Source organism: Cyanistes caeruleus, chromosome 2, assembly GCF_971803275.1.
Source record: "Cyanistes caeruleus chromosome 2, bCyaCae1.hap1.1, whole genome shotgun sequence".
Taxonomy (NCBI): domain Eukaryota; kingdom Metazoa; phylum Chordata; class Aves; order Passeriformes; family Paridae; genus Cyanistes; species Cyanistes caeruleus.
Window position 1 is genome coordinate 32,457,597 of NC_141702.1, and position 27,501 is coordinate 32,485,097.

The 27,501-nt window shown below is 34.8% G+C and overlaps 1 protein-coding gene across 1 annotated transcript in view; it reads right to left on the reverse strand.

Moving 5' to 3' along the window:
• PHIP (PHIP subunit of CUL4-Ring ligase complex) overlaps window positions 1-27,501 on the reverse strand; it is a 105,970-nt gene that overhangs the window by 17,314 nt on the left and 61,155 nt on the right. Inside the window, exons 18-31 of the mRNA XM_086876353.1 lie at window positions 27,047-27,184; window positions 25,858-26,041; window positions 25,028-25,151; window positions 17,076-17,216; window positions 16,179-16,255; window positions 15,273-15,504; window positions 12,082-12,201; window positions 8,373-8,480; window positions 7,861-7,985; window positions 7,569-7,651; window positions 4,493-4,604; window positions 4,217-4,278; window positions 2,519-2,674; window positions 436-556 (exon numbers count right to left, since the gene is read on the reverse strand). Coding sequence (XP_086732479.1) covers window positions 436-556; window positions 2,519-2,674; window positions 4,217-4,278; window positions 4,493-4,604; window positions 7,569-7,651; window positions 7,861-7,985; window positions 8,373-8,480; window positions 12,082-12,201; window positions 15,273-15,504; window positions 16,179-16,255; window positions 17,076-17,216; window positions 25,028-25,151; window positions 25,858-26,041; window positions 27,047-27,184 — 1,783 coding nt within the window. The remainder of the gene's footprint in view (window positions 1-435; window positions 557-2,518; window positions 2,675-4,216; window positions 4,279-4,492; window positions 4,605-7,568; window positions 7,652-7,860; window positions 7,986-8,372; window positions 8,481-12,081; window positions 12,202-15,272; window positions 15,505-16,178; window positions 16,256-17,075; window positions 17,217-25,027; window positions 25,152-25,857; window positions 26,042-27,046; window positions 27,185-27,501) is intronic.

Consider the following 27,501-nt stretch of genomic DNA (forward strand, 5'->3'; position numbering starts at 1 on the left):
CAATAATTTAAGTAGTCAGATTCTGTGCAGCTGCTTAAGTGATGCAAGAATATTTTTTAAAGTATATTAGGACAAAAAACCACTTGAGATATTTTTAAGGTTTCTCTTATTAAAATTATTTTAAAAGTACTTAAAAAAAATTATTAAGGGAAACTTAATCCTTTGGACCAAAAGTCACTTTACTAACCCTGAAATTTGAATCTCACATGGAACAAGTAATTTGCATAATCAGGTATTTGAATGCCATGTAGTTCTAAAATACATTTGGGAGATGTTCATTCCTTTTTTGAGTTTTAGAAAATGGAAACCTAGATCAAGGATAGAAGATGAAAGAAAGTAAAAGTGCACACCCACGCCCACATCCTAGTTGACAAGACAAAGAGCTACCAAAAATACAGCTGCTGGTAGATCACAGAACTGAGACTTGGGTCTAACCTGTAAAATCTGCTTTCCAGTCTTTGCTTAATGGTACTGAGGTCAGTGGGATATGCCACAACAGTGCAATACATTGGGTAAGCTTGAAGATCCACCGGTGCCACAAATGCAGAAGCAATATCTAGATTAAAAAAATCAAAAAACAAACCATAAACCCCTGGCGTTATGTTCTGCAAGGTTCCATGGCAGTTTTGAGATTTATCCCCCTACAACATAAGCTATTTCTTCATGTTTGAAATGCACAGCAGTTTCCCAAAAATAACAGTAACTACTCTAGATATTCCAAATGATTTCTGATATTCTATTTAGAGTGTTTGCTGAGGTGTGTGCTGTACATCCCATTGCTGCAGTGACTGAGGGTTGCCCATTCTATTGTGCATGAAGCACCACACTCCCCCAAAGGCACAGCAAGTGCACATTTGAAATATACACATTTGAAAAGTGTAAAAACTATACACAGATGAAGGCATGCAATTCAGTATTGTTATTTACAGCACAGGCTCATTTCATTTCACTTTATATTGCCACTCTCATATCTTCAAACAAAGCAATACATTAAATTCCTGCAATAAAATTTACAGCGCTACTTCAGCCTCTGTAAGATGTGGGTAAAATCCACACTCAAAGTAAAACATAAACACTCTTTCCTGTCCCTGCCTAAAAGCAAAGAAGCCTTCCAAAGCAAATCCAGTACAGTGCTAGAGGACTGCTGAGCAATTTAAGCTTGTACACCTAAACAACCTTGCTTTCTCCCTCCTGTACTTAGAATCATCATGGGCTTAGACACATCGTTCTAAAATCTTACATCTCAAGGAAAAATACTGCATTATAAAACCACAAAATCACCTTTAAAAGTCTCAAAAGTCTTTAAAAACAGAAAATATGCTGCTGCTAAAAAGATTGCTCTTCTTCTAGAAGCTGTTTACTCACTCTTGAATATTATAGCAACTGCTACTTGGTACCACTATGCACCGCATCTGCTATAGCCAAATCCCAAACTAAGTGGTCTGCCATACATCATAACGCAAAATGTAAAACCATTACTCTTAGATGGCACAGCAAAAGCAGCTCAAATTTTCATTTCCTCCTTTTGTTTTAACATAAATCTCTAATTTGTTCTACCACACTGGACAGATAACTCCTTTGTTTAGGAAGCAAATGGAGGCTTCTTATGCAGTATGTCATCAAAGAAACTATATGGGATATACAGGTAATCAGAATTATTTCAAGAGTTAAGAGGTTTTTGGCTTTTTTGAAACATGAATCTTACCTTGCATTAAGTGCTTCAAAAATCAGTTAAACAAAGTATCTGTGACTTATATTTAATGCATGACCACTGTTAGCCCAAAACATAAGACTGCTAATTGGACACCTTTTGATCCCCATAGAGACATACAGGAGACTTATAATTCAGCCTGTATTTACTGATGGATCTCCAACCAGACATCTGTCTTTGATCAGGTAAATTTTGCAGCTGTGTGTTAAACATTTTAACAATTACTTTTTCAGAAGCTGCCTATGAAGAATAATTGCTCCACAACCAAATAGCAAGTAGCTTTCCTAAGAGAGCCAATTACTTTTCCCTCAACATTTTGCATAATTAAGGAAATGTGGAAAAGAAATCAAAAATTAGGAAAGGCTAATACAGGGAAAATCCACACATAGATATTCATTATCTAAGTAAATCTATGCTTTTTTTCTTCCCCACATCTGTCCGTAATTTAGTTAATATTCACTTAATCATAAAGGTATTAATTGTAACCCCAACAGGAGATTCTGGTAGCTGAAGTTAAAAAATCAAGTACTTGTTTTTAACATACAAAACCCAAACTCCTACCCCTAGTATATGTCAAATTATCTACCAAACAGCAACAGTTACCTTGGGAAACAGGAAAAAAATTAAGCTTCGTAAGTACCCACTATAAAAAAAACTTAAAAGATGTTCAATGCGAAAGTTTTGTTGAAGTTAACAAGAGGTTAAATGTGTATTTTAACACATTCATTTTGGTAATTTCAGAAGTTCACGTGATCAGAGTCTGAAAAATATAAACCAAAAACCTTTCCCATATTTTTCAAAATTTACCTAGAGTCATAAGTTGGTTTATCCCTGCAATAATTCTGTCACACTCCTCATCTCGAGTCCTGGAACCCCATTCTCCATCCAAAGGTTTGTAGAGCAGTGTTCTACGTTCATCGTCAGTTAAAGGAACACTAGTTCCCAGTTCTTCTGGAAATACAGCTGGAATGTAATGTGAAAATTAAAAAAAAATATAAATGTTTGTATCTTGTGAAATACATATACCTGTAAATCAAAGATACCATGAAATCAGTTTTACAAATGCATAGCTCTTGATTTACTCAAAGACATTTTGGATGTATCCAGTATCCTTTCCATATATTATTCTCTTACATCTAAATCCTTACAATGCAGTTTGGTGTAGAGGTCCTCCCTGAAGATTTATCCTCTTCTGAATAGCTAATTATAAAATTCATTTTAGAACCAACATTCATTTATCACAGTTAAAATGTGTACTTTGATTTTGGAGTTATTCTGTGTTTTAAAAGCCAATATTCTTGGGCAATGAGTTATTTCGGTAAGGAATAGGTAGATGATTTCCAGATGGAGTTTAAGATAACTTTGACAATGCTGTTAAAACATTATTCAGGTAGTGGTTCTACATTGTCACAGACAAATGTTAAAACCACAGTTCCTGAGCCTGCAAATTAATAGTATTATCACCTAAGCATCCTTGAGGACCTACCAATTTTGACAATTGATACTGTAATAGCAGATTTTTAAAATATGACATTAAGCACTCCTCTTAACAATTTTTAAGAAGGTATAACAAATGTTGATATTTGTGAATACAGCAAAAAATCAGATTCAGGTTTAGTTATCTTAATCAGTACCTACTCTTTATCTGAAAGCAGCTTCTCCTTTCTTAAGACAACAGGAATTGGCTTCTACTAAAAACTAAACAGGGGCAGTCTATTTTAATTATTGATTTTGGTCTCTAACACCTGTATTTTACTCATGACAATGAGGTACCTATTAAAAGAAGGATTGAACCAAAACAAAAAGTTGAAATTAACAGAATTACAACTTAAAATAATTTAGAATTATTTATGGTTACTTTTGAATGACAATATTATCAAATGTTTCATGGAAAACATAAGGAAAAAATGCTGATTCTACCTTGCTTTTTAACAAGAGTTTTATGTAGTCTTAGAAAAACCCAACCAACCAAGAAACTATGGAAGAAGTACTACATTCTTGTTTTGAACATGTGAACAGCTCCCATGCTATGCTGTCCACTCTGCAGCATGTGCATCTGCTACAAGTGCTGGGCCACAGGGAGAGAAAAATCCTGCTAATACCAAACTCTCTCACAAGAACAGCTGCATCTGCAATGGACTGAATATCTGCAGGAATGCTGACACATCTTAGAGCAGCCAGTTTCCTCAAACTCCTAGGGCATGGGTTTATATCCCTAATTGTACAAAGAGTTAAGTTTAACTGCACATTATCTATAGAAATTTTTTTATTATTTCTATTTCAACATCACTCAGTTTATCTAGCATGGCTGTTTTTTCACAGTTCTTTTATCTTGATTCATTTTTAGTTTAGTAATTGATCTAAAGATATTCTTTAAATGCAACTGGTTTGTGGGCCTTCCTCACACCCCCACAAAAAGCAGGATTGTTTATTTAAAACCATACAACATTTTTTTTCTTCTTAAAATATATTTGTAAAGCAAATAATATTATTAAGGTAACATACCATTACTTGGTATCAGCTCCATGTCCCAAGGGCTCATCTTCTCAGTATCACCATTGTCCCAGCTTAAAAATAACCACACTTGAATTATCTACTAATATTGCTTCAACAATGTAATTATTTAATGTTTGTAACAAAACTTTAATTTCTACACCACAGAGTATTATAATAAATTGGTACAGCGAGATGCATGACTGAATTTAATGAAAGTTTCTCAGTCAGTACTTCAAATGAAGTAATAAAATTAACATAAAAAAGATTGAAGATAAATTTGCTAACCAGACATTGTAGCACTGAAATAAGCTATCAGGATAATCAGGCTGAAGAGGTTCCTGGCTTTCAATTGTTCCAAACCACCAAGCATCATCGATCACTGACCTGAAACGATCACCTAGGTAAGAACACAAAATCATTTCATCAATATAAGGCATGTTACCCTCCCAGAAAAGCAGGTTTAGATATATCTGGCTTGATCTTGAATACAGAAATCCTTTTGAACATTTACAGCTTCAGCAGGCAAGCATGAGTCAATGCTCAGTTAAAAACCAACTAAATTGTTAAATTCTTTCTGAAGATTGTTTTTTAACCAAAATGAAAGTTAATATAGCATTTTATAAAAATGGCAATTTGCAAATCTACCTACATATTCTTTACTTATGAATTTATTTCTTAATTTCATATAAAAGATAAAACATTTCAATGTTTTAAGACTCACATCTACTTGCATTACCACATGCTACCTTAAAATAACTGAGCACTATGACACCTCTGTATGGGGAGTATTTTACAAGCTTCTGAGCTCGTCCTCCTTAGTTTCTGAAGTGCTTTTTCAGCAATTCAAATGTAACTCAAGAGTTTCATTTTCTTTACTATGCAGGCAATCTGACTGATAATAGAATAAAATTTATTAAAGCTTGCTCAAAAGGTTAGCAAAGAAATTTATTATGACTTGCAATGGCTTAACTACCACAAAGCATTCATGCAGCTGAGAAAAAAGGTCAGAAGCATTATTAAAAAAAATTACACATGAGAATGCATGTATTACACACCATCACAAATGCTAACATTTTCTACAACACATGCCACAAAATTAAGAAACAATTTTAGTGTAGTATTCTGTTCAATACAAGAAAAAATGTAATTTAAGCCTGAGATTCCAAGTACACATTCTGCTGCAGTATTTGTTCCATTTCAATACATGCACCCTCTGCCCAAATGCTTGCTGAAGTTGTCTGAAATAATAGGAAGTAAATATATTCTCAAAAATGGTCTGCTTTCTTTACCACTTTTTAAAAAAATTTAAATTTAATGGATCACAATTACAAAGCATCTATTAATAGTCCTAATTGTGCTAAATAGAACCAAATAAACCAGAAATATCCGAAATGCAAGATCAAAAATGTAAATTAGGGCTGATGTTCTATTTTAAAAGAATAACTTATTTTCTGAAGAGCTATAAAATTAGTTTTCAGTATGGCCTTCCCTGGTGATCAGTTTTACAAAGAAACATGCGTAGGTACAACTAGGAGTGACTTCACTGAGCTGAACATTAAGCAGATCAAAACCACTTAAAGGGGCATATATCCTGGCAGCTGCTTCTAAGTTCTCAAGAGCCACAGCATTCCTACAGACAGAATGTTAAAGCAGAAAACATGAGTGAAAGAATCTCTTGAATCACTACTTTCCTCATCTCCTCTGTGCTACCTCATCTATGCAGAGAGCAGTCCAAAATCTCTCAGAAGTAGGTGGCTCTAGTGTAATTTTCCAGAACTGAGTATCCCCTGCATAATGTTCACTTGAAGATAACAAAAAATGTATATGGAACTCACAGTGGCTGCTATGTAGTAAGAGAGAGATATGCACACCCATCTAAGACATGCAGCTGAAGTTGTAGGAATACTACTGGAATAGCTTTTAGCCCAAGTATTAAAGTTAAATTATGATAAGATAAAGAAATGCAATAAAAAGAATATGAATGCAAATAAGAACCTGTAATTTCAAATTTTATGTTTGTTCCTTCTAAAAGGATTCATACGTTAATATAAATTTAATATTAGAAAATGTAATAGATAAGCAAATATTTTTTCCTAAAACAAAGCCCAAACAACAAAAATTCACATTATTTGCATTGGAAGCTTGCTAAAACATCCTGCTACTTACATTACTTTCTGTGTAGCTTCCATTTATTCCAGATTGCAAATTTCTTGAAATACACTACCAGCTCAGTAAGCCTGGCTAGGCTGTTCACAAACTATGGCAATCATTCTTCTGCTGCTGCCATGATTTTGTGCAAAAACATGGCATGGCAGAGGACAAGACCACAGATCCATAACCAGGAGGAAAGAGCAAAGCTTAGTTACCTATTAGATCTTCACCAACCTTGTCACTTATGAGATCTTTAAATTTAAATGATCTTTTGATGAATGAATGAACAAATGAATGAATGAAGAAGAAATAAAGGTTTACATTTCTCATTGGATCAGAAGCCCAGGGTCTTTACTAAATTCCCTATAGAACTGAAGATGAGCTGTATTTTCAGACAACATAGTGTGAAGAATGAAATTATATGTAACTTATTCCTATGGCATCGTGTAATTTATACATCTACTGCTAAGGCACACAACCTAAGGATATCAAAAGAAAGAAGATTAATTAATTCCACTGCTGAAAGGTGATCTTTATTATCATATGGAAAAGATGACTAGTAAATAGATCTGACTGCAGGACTTAGCAGTCATGGGCATTGTTTCAGTATCCAGTACACACAAATAACTGGGCACAGGCAAAGTAAAAAGAATCCAAGTCATTCCCTCATCACTTGGCAGTGAATTATAACTATATACACTTCAATGGAGCTAAACCACAGGGTTTAGAACAGAATTCAAAAAGTATAAGGACACGGAAAGCATTCTTGTTGTACAATCTAGACATCAATTTGTGATTTTTGAAAAACTATTCCCACGTTTTCAGCAGAAATTTCAGAAACCAGAAAAAAATAATCCTACTAGCAATGCCATTGTAGGAGGGCCTTCAATTAAAAAGAGAGCTACACACAATATATAGGCTACAAGAAGTTACCAGGAGCCATAATAACTAGTCTCTCTGCAAATATACAACTGAAATTTTCTTTGCTTTCTTTTAAAGATCACCTTCACTATTTTGCTTGCTTGCTGCCACTTTGGTCAAGGACTAAGTAGAAGTCCCCAGCTAACTATGGGCAGAGTTTACTCTCTGACTTCAGCACAGTGTTAGGATTTCTTTACCATAACCTACTTCTAAGAAAGTTACCGAGAAAATAGGTGGACACTTAGAAAAACAAATAAAACCACAGGACACAACTTTCCCCACAACTCACCTATATTCCATCGCCTATGCTTTGCGTCATCAAATTGTTGCCTCAAAACTAGGAAATCTATGACATCTGGCATATCATGATACCTAATTACAACAGAACACATAACTATTAAGCGGTAAAACAGCAAAAGCATAACATAAAGCACTTACATAAAAAATTAACACTTCAAATTCAGCACTTGAAAAGCACAAGGTCAGTATTAATGTCTTCATTAAAATTTCAACCTCAACATCCCCCTGGCCACCCCTGTCCAAGAAAACCCCCAATTTGCATACAATATTGTTTTCCTTACTTCATGGTGAAGGCTCCTCCAGTCAGTTTACCCGTATCAGGGTCAAGAAAAGCTAGCTTAAGACAGCAGAGAGTAGGCAATCCCACTTCATACTTAATCCCAACTATTTTCATTAGCTCTTGCTCCTAGAATAAACAAAATACTATGTACCACCACCGAAGTTAATTGAAATAGTTTTCTAAAACATGAAAACATGGGTATATTGAATGTACTAGATTTCTGCCAGATCACATCAAAATCAAGAATCTGAAATTTAGTCTTCCACAAGCTATTATTTCACAATGCAATATGTTCAAAAAATATTTCACTATGAAGTATAACCATCTCATCCACTCAAGCTGATACAAAAAGTAGTACAGTTTAAGGTCTTATTTCATTTGACCATTAAGTTAAATTTTTCCCTTTATAATATTAAGAGTACTAGATTTATTTGTCTCAAGGACTTACTTCCAGTTAGTTTCTATTTTTGTTTTAATATTAAGATATAAAGAAAAAAGAAAAAGAAGTCATACCCGCAATTCCATTTTATGCCATGGTTGTTTCTTGGGATTAATATTATATATTTTGTTCTTCTTGGCCATTACAACATATGCTTCATGACCTTGTCGGAAATAGTAAACCTAAAAGTGAAATGTGACAGTTATCCTACAAAGACTCTGAGGAGCTGAAATGCTAACAAGTCACTGCCACACAATGTGTGTACTTTCTATTCCATCAGTTTCTATTTCATCTATTTTCGGCCTGTTTTCCTGCCATAGTCATGGGTTCTCAAAAAATTAAGTGGAGGAAAATTTAAAAAGCTATTATAAAAACATTTACAGAAAAAAGCAGGAAATACTTAGAACATTATTTTTTGTATGAACAAAATACCTTAAATTACACGTGAATGAGACCAGCAAAATCAGTAACAAAACCATCCATTTATCATTGCACCATAGAGCAATGCAGTTATAGCAACAAGAATTCCACTAATCTACCTGGTTATATATCACTGCAGGACAGCCCTAAGTTATCAAGTATCACTAAATTCACTATCTAGATTATCCTTTTTGAACAAGAAATATATTTTATAAGTTCTTGTTCTAGAATATAGAATATTCTAGAAGTTAATGTTCAGTTAAGATTTTGGTGTTTGCTTCCATATCACTGAAAAAAATAGCCTAACAAAGGCCTGAACAAACTAAAATAGACATTTCCAGTGCTTATTAATTTTTTTTTAATCCTTCCAATATAAATTTCTATGGTTCAGACATCCAGAGTCTAACAGTTCTGCTTTGATCTTGTAGTACATCATACCACATGGATGAATGCTTTTATTATAAGCCATCACTGTAATGAAGTAGTAAGTTGAAACCCATAAACATGTATTCAAGGAATGTATTTCAAATGTGAAACAGGTTCCACAAACTAGTTAGAACAAAGATCTGATAAATGTCTGTATTCTTGGTACAATGTATGCTAAATAAAAGATCCTCTTCAAGAGCCCCAACATAGGATTTCCATCTAATAGCACAAAGGAAAGACAGCTTTAAAATAAAGGTCCAATACAACAACAAAAAAAAAAGCATAGCAGGAGTCCCTCTTTAAAATGTATAAATAAACACTAATATTTGTATTTCTACCTGCTTTCCAAAATTCTTGTATCATAAAACATTATAAAGAAGTTTTTGCCAGGTTTTGACATTAACAGGTACTGAACTCTTAGCATTAGGTGGCAATTTTTAACTTTTTTAAATGGAGAAGGACTCAATACCACATTTTTTTTAAAAACCCTGTTGTTAGGATAATCAATATGCATAATATCCTCATAGGGACAAAACACACAGCAGCTACAAAAGGCATGAAAGCAGTGAGAATCTTCTAGGCACTGTCAGAATCTATCTGTCAGGAAAAGGAACAGAGGCTACTGAGATACATCTGAAGGCAAATTTCCATTACATTCTCAACATTGTGATGATTGCTTCCCATACATTTCAGCGAATCAAAACAAAAAAAATAGTGCACAGGCTACAAACCATCTCTGCTAGACTTTGTGTTTCTGCTAAACCGCTACATAAATTCAACCCACTGTTTACAGAAGTGAAATATTCTTTATTTTGCAAATGGCTCTAAGCATTGCATCTTCTGTCAGAAGAACAAACTGGGAAGATATCTGGGAAAAAATAGAATTCGTGTATTTTCTCAGGAAATAATATTTTTATTCTTGATGAATTCCTGCTTCTGCATGTTTGTTGTAGTACCCAGATAAAACTATTTTTTATCATGTTAAGGGCAGATCACTCCAACAAACATGCCTTGTATTTCTGATATTCAGACAGCAAAATTGCAACCCCATCTCTCTGGTGGGTTTCCACCATTCCTCAAGACACAGGGCAGAGATACATAAACAGCATTATTCAGAAAGGGAAATGGGATGGTATGTGCTATTCTTATATACTAAGTGTAACTAAATATAGCACTACCATCTTTTTCTTGTTTGTACAGCTTGAGAACAAATTTGAAATAAATCTCCCCTGAAATCTTATACCTACCATCCAAAAAAATGTTGGAAGGCCACACAATATTTCTTCTCACAATATTTCTCTAATTAAACCAACCCTTTATTTCTGTGAATCTCAAAAGTAACTTTCTAGATTAATAATTTCTTTTCCCATATTAAGTAAATCCAGGGAAGACAAGTATCAGAGATGGAATTTCAGACAGAGAGGCTCGATTACAAACACAGTCTCTATTGGTACAGTTATTCCTACTTTCTAGGCACAGAACACAAAACTTTCTGTTCTCCGATATAAAGCATTTTTAGCAAAAGGATGTACCCTACTTAGATATTCCTAGAACACACTGTACATGCTATTCAGCAGGTGCCAAATCAAACACAACTGTTTATCTTACTAAACCAATAGGATGTTAAAGTCTCCTGAGCAGTATGGTACTGATAAATCCTTGGCTGCTTCATTGTATCCAGATGGTGTCAGGCACCAAATACTTTTATTTGGACTTGATCTTTTGAACAGCAGTCTCCAAAATATGTTTACTGGAGGGTATCAATCCATAAGGATTTTCTCTAGCTGCAACTCTCAACTTGAAATGTTCCTTCCCTCCCTCACTAGCTTTGCTGATGCAATTTTTGCATAGCTGTGCTGTGAACTGGATCAGTGAAGTGATCCAGTAAAAACAAAACTGCTTGCACATGCAACCTCTGCTCCTGATTCAGTTTCTAAGGTGGTGCCCACATAAAGCTGTAACTTAGGAACAAACTTAATCAACTTTGCCACCATGTCAAGTATTTCTCCAACAGCATTCTGAAGGTGTGAGCTATACAACAAGTCTGTCCAGTAACTCAGAAAACATGCTGCTCCCCAAAGAGACAACACACTGTCCATTACAGCATAAGCCAGCTATTTCCTCATATTTTAACCTGAGGAGGTTTTAGCAAACATGCATAGACTCTGGCTTTCAAGATTGCGTTCTACCTAATACTACTTATTCATAGAATTCACTGTAATGTTCACCTGCTACATATTCTAAAATACAAATTGGTGGGTATCCTTTCCCTACCATATTTTGAGACATCTGGGTCATGTTTACAAAGTATTTACAGTCTGGTTTGTAAAAAATACATATACACAAAACTTTTCTCTTGGTTTTCTGTTGTAAGAGTAGCAGAAGTTCTTTGATATTAGGAGCATGAGTGATAAGGACAGTATTAGAGATTTCCTTCAGAATAAATAATATTTTTTTAAAATTACATCAAAACAATCACACCAAGCAAAAAACTCCACAACCTTCCCCAGGAGGCTTAATTCCTGTTTTTTATTTCAAGTCTCAAACTGAAGTATGTTTTCCAGACTTAATTTCATATCTGATTTCTTACCTGTTCTTCAGGATACCAAATGCCCTACAATTAAGGAATACTTCCATGACATAAAGCACCTCACACAGCTTCTCCACAGGTGTCATAAGGAAATAAACAGACTTAATACCATACAAGAAGGAACACCACAGCAACAGGGTAGATTAATAATAAAAAGTCAAAGCAACATTGTGCAGAATATTTTCTAAGTACAAGGAAGCTAAAGCAAATTTCAGCCAGATCAAAGAATGTTTTTAAGAAAATCCAAAATGTTTTGATTATAAGTGTCCGGGGAAAAAATGTGCAGATGAAAATACAAAAGGCAAAAACAAGCTGAAAGAAGGACACAGAGGGAAAAATTACAATACCTCATCCCCCATCTGTGGGACAAATGGGCACCGCCGAGGAACAGTGTCTGTAATCCATGCTGAAGGCAGCCATTCTTCCAGCGTCAAACCATTTTCTGCCAGAACTCCTACAGCCAGCCTCTGAAAAAAACGTAACCAGAAAATAAGTACAAAATTATTGCTAGTGTGAGGATTAATCTTAACTGCCTTTTGAGGTTTTTTCGGGAGTGTGTGGGGATGAGCTCTAACAAAAACTGAATTTAATAACAGTCTAGTAATTATGTCTCATGCCCAAAAAGATAAAATGGAAGCACATCATTCTCTTGAACCAAATTCACATGGTTGCCTTGGCCAAAAAGGCACTAAAATTATACAGCTGCCTCCAATTAAGGAACCTTGCACAAAACAAGGAGGAAGAGATTTATGAGATAAATAATGTGAAAATTACCTGGATTAGGTATTCATCCACATTACCTACTGGCATATTTACTATAAAGTGCTGTGGAACTGCATTTTCAGAAAGTATTTCCACATATCACATTTGTAAGCAATAACACTCAGGGCAGTTGCTGGTCCTAGATGCAAACTTCTTGTCTGTATCTAATAGATCAGATAAAGCAGGGGTTTGTACAACCATTCAAGCAAGGCTGCTTTAAAATTCCTAACAGGATCTTGTGTGTGTGTGTGTACAGAAAGCAAGCCTGGACGGCTGTACAGAAATCCACTCCATACAGCTACTGCTGGAGGATTCTGCATCTCCTGATTGCAAATAGGATATGCCACGTGTAATTCCATTACACCAATTCAAATGTGGTTTGACATGACAAGAAGTACTGTGATGATTGTACCATCGAGTATACAGGAAAAAGCATACATGTATTAAAAAACAAAAGCCCACAGGAAAAAAAAAAAGTCAAAATAGAACCTCTCTAGTGCAATAAGTCAATAACATAGAAGCACTTTCAGATTTCTGAGGTTCAAGCAGGTCTGTCTTGCAAAATGCTGATACACTCCATCAGAGCCAAGTGTCTAGCTAACTGGCAAATTATGGGAAGGTAAGAAACAGCCTTTAACCAGAGAACTTTCTTTCCCTTTTTATAATTTGACGCATTAATCATCAGTTTAAAACTTTCTAGAAGCCAAGCCTGATCTTAGTTACTCATCAGGAAGGGACTATTCCAAGTGACTTGATTAAATAATTTCTGAAACTCTACTAAATCTTTAGGTAATTAGTTCCATTACCTGACTACATGCTCAGGTAGGTTTAGGGTGTGAGGGGGATGTTGAGTGGGAAAATGGCTCATTTTTGAGCTTTATGTCTGTGTCATGGGGTGCCACATCTCATGGTAACAAAATAAGGAAGGAAATCATTCTGCATTTATTCCTTTCTAAACCATGATAGTTTTATACAAGCTTTTTCATCATATGTCTTCCAAACTCTTTCCCTTCTAACAGTCAGTCTCTGTGTCTGACCTAAAAAAAAAAAATGTTCTGTACTTTTGATCTTCCTGGGTGATCCTTCCTTGTCCTTCTTAACTGCTGTATCATTTTTTAGATTGATTTTTGGTAGAGGTGGATTAGAATGTAAGCACCATTCAAGATCATAAAACTCATACATTAATCAGTTTTTCTCTTCTGCTTTTTTAATTTTTAAGATTCTACATGTGGCTACAAAGACAGTCAAAGCTTTTTTCCACAATAAAAAGACCTAATTTTGAATCAGGATCAGAATGAGGAAGAACTTTATACCAAAAAGGCCTGTGAGCTCTCTGCTCAGTAAGGAGGTCAAATGTCTACCACAAAAAACTTCAAAGACTAACATCTGTCAGGAATGACAGGTATAATTAATACTATCTAGGGATAGAGGAAAGAGAGGTGATTTTCTGCAATTACTTCCAGCCTCATATTTTATTGTGACTCAAGAAATAAGCAGGTCAGTTTGAAATATCTAGGCCTGATACTTTTTGAATCAAAGACATCCCATATCTCAATAGCTGGGATTAAAATGGATGCAAGATTCCCAAAACACTCTGCTTAGTTTTAATCAAAGTGAAAATATTGGGCTGTCAACTAGTTTTTTATTTTATAATAGTAAACTAAACTAGAGGTTTCAATCATTTAAAAAGTCCCCCACCATATATTTTTCTAATTTGCTTTCTTATCCCTTCTCATACCTTCTTTTGGTTTCAGACTGTGTAAATAGCAATATACTATTAGTACTGACAGTGCAACTAATGACTGTGTACAATACACATAAAGTAGCCTAAATAAAGAATAAAGACTAGCACCTGACATCCCGCATGCCATACCAGAGATTCACAGCTAATCAGACACTGCCAACCTCCGTGTTCAAACAGCTGCTTTGTCTACATTCCAATGAGGTCTGAAACACTGAAATAATGATCCTAAAGAAGACTGAGGACTCCTAGTCCAATAAATAAACAAAATGCAAGTATTTAATTTAGATGATACAGTTAGCTTCCTTGGGTACTACAAAAAGAGAAGCTATAACTTTACAAAAACAATTAGCATCTACCAGATGATAATTAGCATCTACCAGATCACTTCTGGTCTCTGTAAAGAAAGAAGGAAGAGTGAAGTTTTCAGATCTAACAACTGAAAACAAAAAAACTTCTCAAAAAACACACTGAAAATAACTGAAGTCACTGAAAATTTCTTTGCACTGATTTAAATTGTAATTGCATTATATTATAAAGCAAACAAAATATAGACAACAAAAAAATCCTGATCAAGTCATATTCCCCTTGATGGAGTTAACAGTGGCAAGCATAATGCAAATATCATATATCATAGCATTGACCAAAAAAATGGCATGGTTGTGCAGATGTAAAAGAATTTGCAATTATATGGGGAGACAAGTCAGCACAGCTTTAAAAAATACTGGCATGTTATAGCAATACTCAATTGTATTGAAGTTGAATACTTCCACAGAAAGAAAGTTTCTGGTGTGGGCAAGGATAGTGATAAGGACATTAGAAGCGCTCCTTATGTCAAACGTATCATATTCAGAAAGCATATCATTATAGCCATCTATCATTTGACTTGGAAGAGTCTTTAATTATCATTTGTTAAAAGTCATGATGTGTTTTAAAATTAGACAATATTAAGTTGTATATGTAACACAATCACTCATCCAATTATTTCTAAGACAGCAGGAATGAGCAACCTATAATACACAAAGAACATCTAACCTTTTGTTTTCTCTCTTTGGGTTTCCTCTTCTTTGGTGATGTTGATGGTCCATCTTTCTCCTCAATACCCTTTTTCCTTTCCTTTTTGATTTGCTTCCTTTGTTTTTCATGTCCTTCTTCATCCTCTGAACTACTTTCTGCTTTCTTTGTTTTAATTTTAGGAATTTTCTTTGGTGGTTGCAAATTGATTCCTGCATCTGCTGTCCAGTCAGAATAATCACTAGAATAGTCACTATATATGATATGACAAAGAAAAAAGAAATTAAAACCCCAAAGTTAAAAAGTGCATTGGATTACATAAAATAACCCAGTAAAAGATTACAGTTAATGGTCTAGCTAACTACAATATTTTAATAGTTAAAATCCTAATGCTTAAAACCCTATATTCTATCTACAATTTAAATGGTAGTAAACCAAAAGCCCTGACATCATTTGGTATTGCAAGAAGCTTAACTTATAGCATCCCTTGAAGTACACACTGTATTTAGTTCATCAGTTCAAGATGATAAACACTGAAGTCTGGATATTGTTTTCAAGACTTCTTGTTTTGAATGGCTTTGGATGAAAAAATACAGGATGCATTATTTGCTCTCTAATTTCAAACCAAGGATCACAGCTCAGACTGAGAGCCATAGGAAACTGCTACTACCTGCCTGAAGTGTTTGTGCCTGAAAAGAAACACCTTCTGGAAAACAATTCTGCTTCTAGCGAACAGGGAAAACCCTTCCCTAAATTTTAGTCAGCAATATGACTGAAAATTAAATCCTGAAATTTTCATGTTCTTGTTCACCTTCTCTTCTAAATCTGCACTGGTGTTAGTTATTACTCATTTACTATTTACAGCAAAAATTATTAAAGATTTCTTGGCAAGAATTTTCTCTGTAGATTATATATGTTGTCACTTACCTAGAACTGCCATCACTGTGCCATGCTCTTTCGTCATCTTCTGATGTTCCACCACTGGCAACAACTACTTCCCCTTCCTAATAAGGAGAGCAGAAGGCATTGGGAAGGGACAGAGGCAGAGAAAAAGAAAGCATTTTCTTTAGAGCTCAAGTTATAATATATGACAATACAATGAAAACTTTTCTAGGCTTTAGATGTGCTATAAACATCTGGGATTCTAGAAGCTTAATGTTAAAAAGCTATTTTAGTTTGCAGATAGTTTCTTTACTTCAGTGGACTTATACAAAGAAGTATGAAGATATCAGTGCCTGGCACAGAGTAGAGCAACATCTCATCACCATTTGACAAAGATAGCTTATCTTCTCAAAAATTATTTCAAGTGTTTTCAATATCATATTTCCACATCTTTTTAATATCAAACAAAAACCCAATATGAACTTTATGTACTGCTCACTCATTCTCTACCACAGTTACAGAAGGCACAGAATAATTGAGGCTGGAAGGGACTTCTGGAGCTCATGTTATCCAACCTCCCTGTTCAAGCAGGATCACCTAAAGTTGGTGACCACATTGCTAGGCCATGTGGGCAGTACTGATTAGGCTTACAAATTGCACATATACTTTGCAAAATACCCTTACAAATGAGTATTTTTCTCCTTTGTCAATTACTTAAGTCAAAGCTAAACATATACCACATGTATATGTGTATATGTGTATATGTATATATACAAGCATGTGAAAACCTAATACAACATAATTTTTTTAAGAGGTGAAAGGAAATGCACAATGAAAAATGTAACTTGAGTTCCCATTAGAAACAATGTTTCATTAGCTGAAGTAGGAGATTAATGAGTAGAAATGCAATATGTAAGACTGCCTCAAGAATCAAGATCTTACATCTGAAGAACTGTGTCCATTTTCCAACTCTTCAGCAGGCCTTGCAGTTTCTTCTACCGCATATCTTGTACGGTAATTGTGCTGATTAGCTGCTTGTTTCTTTGAGTCACTAGCATCAAGTAAATTATCATGAGAATGGTTCTGTGAAGATACAAAAGCCAAAATACATAATTTTTGAGTATACATTTTATAAATGCATAGCATTTTCTTTAATATAGTATTCCAGATAGCAACTTTTACATTGATAAAAAATTACAAGTCCAAAACTAAAAAGCTGCTGAAGAAAACACTCCACATGCGTAGTTGAATGAATATAAGCACCAAACAGTTCCATGTATTCTGGAAATAATTAAATTTCTTCCCAGACACAAAACAATTTAAAAATCTGTAACCATTAAAAATAATCATTCTCTGCAAAGTACATGTCAGTTAAGAAGGACTAAAACAAGGACTAAAATATAACTACTGATAGGCTGATAAGGGCTTGTAAAAGTTCAGAATTACTCTAAAAATGGCTGAGGAAAGGAGACTCTTAAACAGAAGTCCAGAGTGTTATTTTGCAGCCAAGGGGTCAGATGTGTTAGAAAAAAACCCATACAGCAATACATCCCCCTTCAAATAGAGAGATCAATGTTAGCAAATACAACCTTTAAATAGTATGATGATGCATTGCAGAGCTCATATGAATGAGTCAGTTTGAAAGAATATGAGTTCTTATGAAGCTTAAAAGAATGAAATAAAGCTGTCATTTAGAAACACTTCATGCTCCAGCATGAAGAGATTTTATTCCTCCTGTAAAATATATAGAATGCAAACGCTTGCTCTCAACACCAAGTGTGCAATCTTGTGTTAGTCCCCAGTCACTGGGAAAAAGAACAAGAGTTATGATTTCAATTCCAAGAGTTCCGTGCTATTTTTTTTTTTTTGGCATGTATAGTTGAACTTCATCCTATCTCAGATCCAACAAAATAATTTCTGGGCACATTCCTAGATGCCACAAAAAGAGGTACACTTCCCCAGTGTTATCCTTTTGCAACAAGGAAAACCTCAGATATCTATTAGGTGCTGATAACAGTTGGGAAAAAAAAGTCCAAGAGATGAAGAAGAAAGCAGAACTGGAACAAAACAAAACACTAATATTTTGACAGTCTTCTAGTACAGCAGACTGCTTGTACCTATTCCTCTTGATTTTTTTTTCTTTTGTAGGAAAGAAAATAATCTTTTCTATCATGTATGATAAAAGCCAGTTCATGAGGTTAAATTTCCTTGTTGAGGAAAATAACTCCCACTTTTTTCAGTAAAAGCTGTACTAAAACATGGCAAATCAATAGTAGCAAAGATTTAGTTTTCCTTAGCCACATCATTAAAGTGAAGAAGTCTAGTAACTAGTTTTTCTCCCACGCTCCCTGTTAGAAGATACACAGCTTCTGCAAGCAAGACTGCATCAGTTCAGGAAAGTAAGCCAGCACACCACTCTGTACAGCTGTGTTCCAGTTTTCATCAAAGCACAGAGGACCAACACAAACTGCTTTTCAGTGAGTACTGTGCCTCTGTTGTTCTGTCCTTCAGTCTAGTTGGAAGTTATCACTGACAGCACAGCTACCAGAGACATTTCTAATGGGACTGCTCAGCAATCAGCATTTTATCATTGCCCAAGACTTTTGAGACCTGGGGCACCCACTCCTCCTTCTGGATTCAAACTGGCAGCACACACCAGATCCCCTCAAGCTGCTCTGCCCTGACTCAGAACAGCCCCAAGGCAGCCCTAAGCCCAGTGGCTGAGCCCATCACTCACAGCCTTCTGCCTTCAGCCTTCTGGGGCTGCTCACTTCTCATCAAGCTCTGAAGATTCATTACTGAAGCAAAGAGGTCACAAAAGCCAGTGTTACAGTAACTTGTTTCTGCTACTGAATTGTGACTTTTCCACCGTGAATCATAGTAGAGAAAGCAGGGACAACAGAATGGAATCACATAACCCTAATGAAACAAACTAGTCAAGTATCTGTTACAATAAGGAGGACATATTTTGCAGAAGCTTCCTTACAGTTTGACTTTTGTTTCTTCTCTAGAAACAAAGTCCTAAAACTGTACCTCCCCGTTTCTCTTCAGAGGTGAGGTTTTCAAACAGCTATCATAAATACAGCTTTCCTCTACTCAAATAGAACTACAGATGCTTGGAAAAACTGAAGCACTTCACATTATTCTTTGGTTTTGGAAAGATTTTTTTTCTTTTGGCAGTTCAAAGCTTGAGGGAAAAAAACACTGTATAAATATTGGGTCACAGTGATGCTGAAGGGTAACAAACAGCTTTGGGAAAGATAAAATGCCAAAACAAGAACAGAAAAGAAAAACAAAAACAAAAAAAACCCCAAAAAACAGGAAAACAAAACCACAAGTACTTATCAACGAGTAACAGAACAATAGAATCAAGTTGGAAAGTATCTCTAGATGTCACCTTGTCTAAACCCACTGCTCAAGCAGGGATGAGAAAAGGAGCCATAAAGTATACAATTGCCTCACCTTGCCAAAAAAATGTATTTTAACATCATTCCTATTCAGCTTAGCTTTTCAAAATCTGAAGAGAAGCTGTAATATAGAACTTGATTTATTTGGGGGAGGGGTGGAGTTGAATGTGAAGGTTTGACTATGAAGTACTACAGCCCTTTTTCTGACAAAATGTAATTATCACCAGCATGTTCAGCTAGAACTGAGGAAACACAGCTGATGCCTCCTCTCCCTCAATATATAACCTAAAGAAAGAGCTTGAAATTGTACACTCAACTCTAACAGTAGGCTGGGAAATAAAACCAAGATAACCTATAATTTGAGGTTCAATCATCATTTTCTCTCTAAACACTTTGATGAACAGTCATATATGCCGACAAGTACCTTGTACCTTGTCCAAGGCTTCAAGTCAGTATCAGAGCACATCTACAGATACACCAGAAATTACAGCTCCTGTCAGAACAGTTTTCCTGTGAAATAAAAATGATGGCATTTCCTGTATTTGAGAGGAATACTGGACACTGCTGGAGGTCTTGGTAACTTCATTTGTGAGAGATACAGTGGGAAACCAGTGGTGTCCTGACAACTCAGACCACACTGCATGCTACATCCTTATGACTCTGACAGCACTTGGAAGCACAGCTTTGCTGCAGTCTCATACAGGGCTGAAGCAATTTTGGGAAGCTTTGGCTGTAGCAATTTCATGGTGTTTCTTAACCAGCAGCATCTATTTTTTATGTGAAAATGATTTTTTCTTCATTAAGGCAACAGGAATCAACTTCTACTAGAAAGTTTAATAGGGACAAGGCACAAGCATATGTACAATATCAAAACCCCAGCATTAAATAGACGTCTTGCCATGGCATTTTCTCTTTGACTCTTACACAGTCTCAAATCTGAACCAGTGTCTGTAATTACATAGTTTTTACTCTTACCACATCACACATATGCAAAAAATTATTTAAAACTGTTCCAAAAGCAGTGAAGGTAGCAGACACTAAGCACTAAGTGCTAGGCTCTGAAGTTTTAGACTATTTTCCTCTTAATATGTTGCTGATTTAATTGGAAGTATTGTTTAAATAACATGTAAGTAGAAAACTTATTTCTGTGGAACACAAGCCACTTTCAGCAGAATAAAGTACATGTTTCTCCTCCCTGGGTTCTGTTAATTTACAATGCTGTCATTTGCACCCATCACAGCAGAGGCCTATACCTGCTTTTTTCCATTCATAACAATTTCCGATGTTAATTCCTTGAAATTTTGGCATAACATTTCCACTTAATGATAATGAAGAATATTTCCATTTTTGTCACATTTTACTAGGACACACATCACATCAACCCTCTAGTGTACAGAAATTTCACACTCTTAAATATTTATTAAAATGCTCTAATCCCAGTAGTTTAATAAACTAATCCTCTTAATTACTTGGACTGGGAATATTTACCTAAGCATGTTATTTATCTCAACTTTCATCTGCTCCTGAAAACAAGTAATTTGGGATACAGCTCCATTTTGAAGATGTAAAAATCCCATTCTATCCTCTTTCATTAATGTATTTGGGTTCAAGTTTTTGCAGTTTGCTTTTTTAGGTTTTTGTTTAATAATAGAAAAAACCCTATTCCTCACCAATGACTTTGAAAGTCAAAACAACTTCATCATTCAGCCTTCAAGTCAGTGAAACTAAATACTATTTACTAAGTACTATTCAGGTCAAAATATCTGAGTTTTTAGTTTCTGCCCCACAACTCCATTAGTCCCTTAAGCAATCATATACGCTTTCCTGTATGACCCGTGTCAAAGAAATGTGGGCTTTCAATAGCAGAATACTTATGTGACTTCCATTTAAACTGCAGATATTGTTAAAGAAGACTGAATTATAATTCTGTACTACTTTTAACACATGACCCTGGATTAAAAATTATCAGTAGGACTTTGGAATCTCCTCAAAATGTAATTACAGCTGCTCTGTGTTCTTCCTTATTGACCCACACTTTATCTTACAATCTAAAATGCTAAGAACATTCATTCCTGCCCATCTTTTCATTTTACTTTTGTATTTCTGACTTCTTTCAGTTAGAAGGCAAGAAGGGAACAGAAGAAAATATTATTCCATCATTATCATTATTATATGAATAGACCTGATAAATTCAAAAGTTCATATAAAAACCTGTATTTCCTACTGCTATAAACTACAACTGAGCTTTCCTATGAAGACAATGTTTTCAATACAAGCCTTGTTTTACTCAGCTCCCAGAAAAGCTGACCGGTCTATAGAGCGAGACATTTTCTAGAATTCTTGATGCTGTAGTTCTTAGGTCTAGGGATTACTGGAAGAAAATGTCATGCCCTGTATTTTGCTGGAAGTGTTTCCCATCTCCTTTAGATCGTAAATTCTCTCATTAAACCTGTAAGAATTCACTATGCAATAAGGACTATAGTCTTGCAATAGTACTGTAATATAACTTACAGGGAATCAGTATCAAAACCTACTAGATGTTCTCAAGGAAAAGATTTACTCTGTGCTTTCCAATAGTATCTTCAAACTAACACAGCTTGTATTTAAAGTCACACTGTCACTGTAAATGAACAGCAACAAAAGAGCAACTATAATGAAGTTATTAATTTCTATTTAAAACAGCCCTAAAAATACTGCACAACAGTTTTTGGATTGCAGTAAATCTTACTTCTCTTCCCAGGTGTTTATTTGAATTTACTGTGAACACTATAGAAGATGACAATTTCAATTCACTATTCCTGTTGCTCAGACACTCCTGAGCAGAAGTGTGGCTCATGTTAACTGTAAGCAACAACAAAAATCATAAAAATGTGAGCAGTTAACTTAATTGTGAGACTCAATCACTCAAGATCAAACACCATTATCTTCTTGAAACGTGCTTATTTGAAGCCCAGGGGATATCTACTTATTTCTGAATCCCTCTGAGATTTTACTCATGAGATTTGAATTAGTGTACTTCTCAGCAGTCTGAGTCCTCCAAAAAATGACATATTTAATGAAGAATCAGCTACTGAAGAATACAACCTTTTTATTCCAAGATGCCATAAAAAAAGTATTCAGTAGGGTTTATGAAGGCTTTAAGTGTTCTGAAAGTATTACTAACTACATCAGTAATTTTTATATAGAAAATTTACTGACACACTCAAATGAAAAGACCACGATTGCCTGGGGTTTTTCATTATTTCCTCAGAACAAAGGTGGAAAGTGACTAAAGGATTTACCAAGTTCTCTTCCTCACATTCTGAGAATCCTGATCACAGAACCCCCCAGGTGTAAATATAAGAAAGTAAGTAGCAGTTGCTCTGAAAGATTTCAAGGACATAAATATCTATAAACATATATATAATTTATAATAAAATATATAATATAAATAAAAATAGGGGGTTCAAAAGATCCAGTACTATCATTACGGTTTAGATACAAAAAAAAAAATTTTAAACAGGATTTTAAAAAACACTTGCTTTAAGTTTCTTTGTTTCAAAGATATCATAAGAGTGATTGCAAAAACCAAAATGCTGGACCAGCTAGCCTATTCTGTTAAACTTTTATGTCCTAGTGATATTTTAGAAGAAAACTGTAACCCAATTAGAAATTTAATGGTAATTTGGTATTAATTCACATTATCAAGAAGGATCTTTTGACTAGGCTGTAGCTAAAGACAAGGAAAAAAAAAATATAAACCCTTGAGCAGTGCACCTGTTTAATTAAACTAAAATAAGGTGTATAAATCAGCACACCAAAACACATCCCCTCAAGACAGGAAAAAACTTTGTCAAAATCTGAATTTGTCAGGCCGTTTTTTCCATTACTGCCAAAAGTAAAATAAGGGTTCTGAAGACTTCTGATGTCCTGGTATTTCACCAATGAGTCCTGTCACATGGCATAAAGTTTCCTCCTCAATGTACGAAACACTGGAGACAAAAGTGAACAATTATTTTTCAGTGTATCTTGGGTAAACGCACAATGTTGGTGACCGCAGAACTGGAAAGAGCACATCAGTGCCATTTTTTCAGATAGCAAAGCACTCAAATTTTAATACATGAAGAAAATTGAAGGAAAAAATAAGAAAAAAATATTAAAAAGAAATTTCAAGTTATTGGAGGACTGTGGATAGGGGAGACTTCACATCACTTCTTCTGAAATCTTTAATTTGGTTGAGAATGAAAAAAGCAGAAAAACAATATTGAAGTTCAGCATCAAATATAAACTTGTTAATCTCAGACTTACTCTACTACATATAAAATTAACTCATCATTATTAAAAATTACAGAATCACTACAAAGCATCTGAAATTTACTTATTTTCAGATTGAAAGCAATCTCAGTTCCTTCCTTCATAAGCAAGCAAGCACTAAACAGCACAGGCACTAAGTATAGAACTCAACGTTAAGAGCTTCAGTCTTTTGCATACTTGCTCTTTATTTCATTTATTCATTTTTCCACCTTATATCCCATAAGTGATTTTTACTTTCCCATCACAATTGCCACGATTTGCAGGTGTTTCTGAAAGCTGTACAGCTTGTAAAGCTTTGTTACAAGCTTTGGATTGAGGGTGGAAAGAGTCTCATCTATATTAAGCATATTACAAAACCCAAAGTATGGGTTCTCCTTTACCATTGCTAAAATTTACTTCCCTTATTACAAAAACATAGTTGGTTATTTAGTTAGAAAAGCATAGATAAGCATGTGCAATTCATAAATAAAATTTATTTTAATTTTAAACAAAGGAGACATCAAATGCTTTCTGTAAACACAGAATATATATCCTTCAAATTTTTTAACCATAAAAAAGATCCAAGACTAAAATTTTTTGCAAGTTACATGAAAAAAAAACCAAGTCACTTATGTCAATTTAATACAACTTATTTCCTTGTACTTAATCTATCCTGTTTTCATCTTTTCTGAAAACGTACTCCCAGCTCTAGCAAAAATCATGACTTAGATATATCCCATAACAGCCTACAATATGATTTTTATGGTACCATGAGAGAAAATACCCAATTCTCTATTTGGAGATGTATTTAATCTATTTAATTTAATTTAAGTTTAAGAACTCTGACTTGAGTTTTAATAGAACTATCCAGCAAACAGTATGTCAACATACATGTAGACAACATACATGTAGACAACAGCAGCAGAGTGTGATTAATAGTGACAGGCTCCCTACAGCAAATCATGTTCCTAACACCAGATTTGCAGGGATTTTCCCCCACTTCTGGAAAGCATGGAAAGCAATCCATGTTGTTTATTATTCAGAATTATTGAAACATCAGTACAGCAGGCTTCCTCATTCTGGTGAGGTAAATAAACTCCCGTACCCTGGTTTGTAAATTTAAAACTGAGAAGAAGAATGTAAATTTATGTGACCCAACTTATTGAATTAAATTTTATGCTGCATTCTGTGGTAAAGCACAGGTGGACTTCTTACCTTAGAGAACGTAGGTATTTTGTTTTCTCTTGGAATGTGACTCATTACATGTTTTCGTTTCTCTTCTGATCGATACACCCTTATTTCTTCTTCTCCCTTTGCTGTTCTCCATTCTTCCTGCCTACTGAAAAAAGAAAACTGAGATGTTAACTTTAAAGGATATTACTACAGCTGAGAGGATCTATTCCAAACCAAGGAATAGACATTCAACATCTATAGCATTCTTTGAACAGCAGTTCTTCTCTTTACAGTTAGCACATGGCTTTTAAATTAGGTTTTTTTGAACGAAGATTTTCATCTTATTTCATTAAACTAGAGCAGTTCTTTTCAAACAAAGTAAAATTTTCATCTTCATTAAACTAGAGCAGTTTATGTTTGACTATGGCAAGTAAGTTTTTTGACTTTCTGATTTAAGTACTCATCACAAGAATTACTGAAAAAATTGAAGTTCCAGTTTGGAAATCAAAATTCATCTCAGACAACCAATAGTTTAGGTCAGCATTCCAGCCATAAAATGCCATATAATGACAGGAATTAAAACATATAATCTTATGCTGCAAGTCAGAAGATATTGAGGCAACTAGATTCCATTGCCTATACAAGTTCACTCACTGTGTCATTCATTAAAAGGGCAATGTTTATTCCCAATCCTTCTGGAATTACAGGATTTTTCAAGTGATATACAAACAAGTGATTTCAAACAAACTGATTTTCTAAGAAATTTGAGATGACAACACAGAAAACAAATGACGATGTGAATGTTGATAGAAGCTCCAAAACTGTTCCATTTAATTAAGTTCACCACAGTAAAATTCTTGATCTATGCTTACCTGGCCACACCAGAAGACAGTTCAGGCACTACCACCCTGCGACTCCAAGCCACAAGGTCCCGCTCTGTGGCTATTTCACTTCTTGGTGCATTGCTGTGCATCTGACGCACACCTTCAATTTGTCCACTGCGCCGTAACCCTATATTTGGTGGGGAATGTACTTCTGAGGTAGAGCTTACAGATCCTAAAAAGTCAAAAAGCAATAGTTCTTGATCTGAAATTCTTAAGGAAGCATTTGAAAATGAAAACTTGGAATGAAATGGAAAAAATAACTTTACTTGATCTATTACTTCAAAAGAAATCATATTAACTGAGTATAAGTATTTAAGCAGTTTCTACAGTCACCACATGACAGCACAAACTGCTACTGGGCTGCAGCACTCTGTTCAAAAATTCACATAATAAAGAAGCAGATGTACCAACAATCTGAAGTGAAGGAAATGTTTGCTTCTTTAAAATACCTTTGAAAACACTTATACTGACTATTGCTTCTGGACTCTAGATCTGTGTTATAAAACAGTGAGCTATCTCACTGAATCAGCGTGCTCCTTAAACAGTATTCTGCCTTCAAAAAAATCAAGCCTCAACACTGGAAATTAGGAATCAAGCTGTAAAATTTACAGACAAAAAATTGAAACGGCCAGGAAATTAAAAATAACCCAGAACAAAATCACACACACATGCAAGAGCCTTTGAATACCTACACAGTAGCAAAATACCAACATTTTTCCATATCCTTACACACACAAGCTAATGCTGCTCAACCTAGTGGATTGCTAATCATAATTTTTCAAGTGTTGAAAACTACTGTGTACTCTAGTGAAAGACACTGAAACATGGAAAAATTTTGCAGAGTTCTCCTTTTCTTCCTCCTGTTTCCTTGTTTAAAAGTAGTCAGATTTCAAACAACTAGATGGCCAGCTGTAGATTAAACAGTAGGGCAGTTACTTCTAAGGGAACACAGTTGCTGCAATTCCCTGAGTGAGAGACAATAACAAAAAATCTGTAATGTTAAGAACCCAAACATTTTACCAAAAGAAAAAAAAAAAAAAAAAATTGAGAGCTGTACTATTTTCTACAGCTCCATACCTCCTTTCTACTAGTTCAACAAAATGCACAGAGAATGAACAATATAAAGGGATCTATATTTTCCAGCTCTCAACCTCAACACCCTTCCCCAGTGATCTACCTCTGCTTATCCGGCTGGTACTACTGGTTCCTGCCTCCCCAGAACGTCTCTGGTCCTGCTCTTGCTGAAGTCTTTGAATCATGCTATCCAACGGACTAATTTCTTGATTTGATTGCTGACTAAGAACTTGATTCAATCCTGTGAAGTAAAATATACAGGAAAACAACACACAAATGTAAATTTTTAGGAAATTCATGTAGAAACAGCTCATCTAAAACAAGCACAGTAAATTATCACATGTGCAACTATGGTCTAATGCTTATTTTTCTAATAGCCATTTATTAAAACAGATCAACTTCTTCTCTTAATATATTTGAGAGCATTATATTTTCTGGAGCAAGGTCAAGATGACCACATTTCACCTCTAATAAAAGGTTAAATTTGAACAAGTGCCAGCAAGCCACAGAAGCTTAATACAACTGTTGTTTGTCAGCTCAGTCAATGCAAATTGTTCA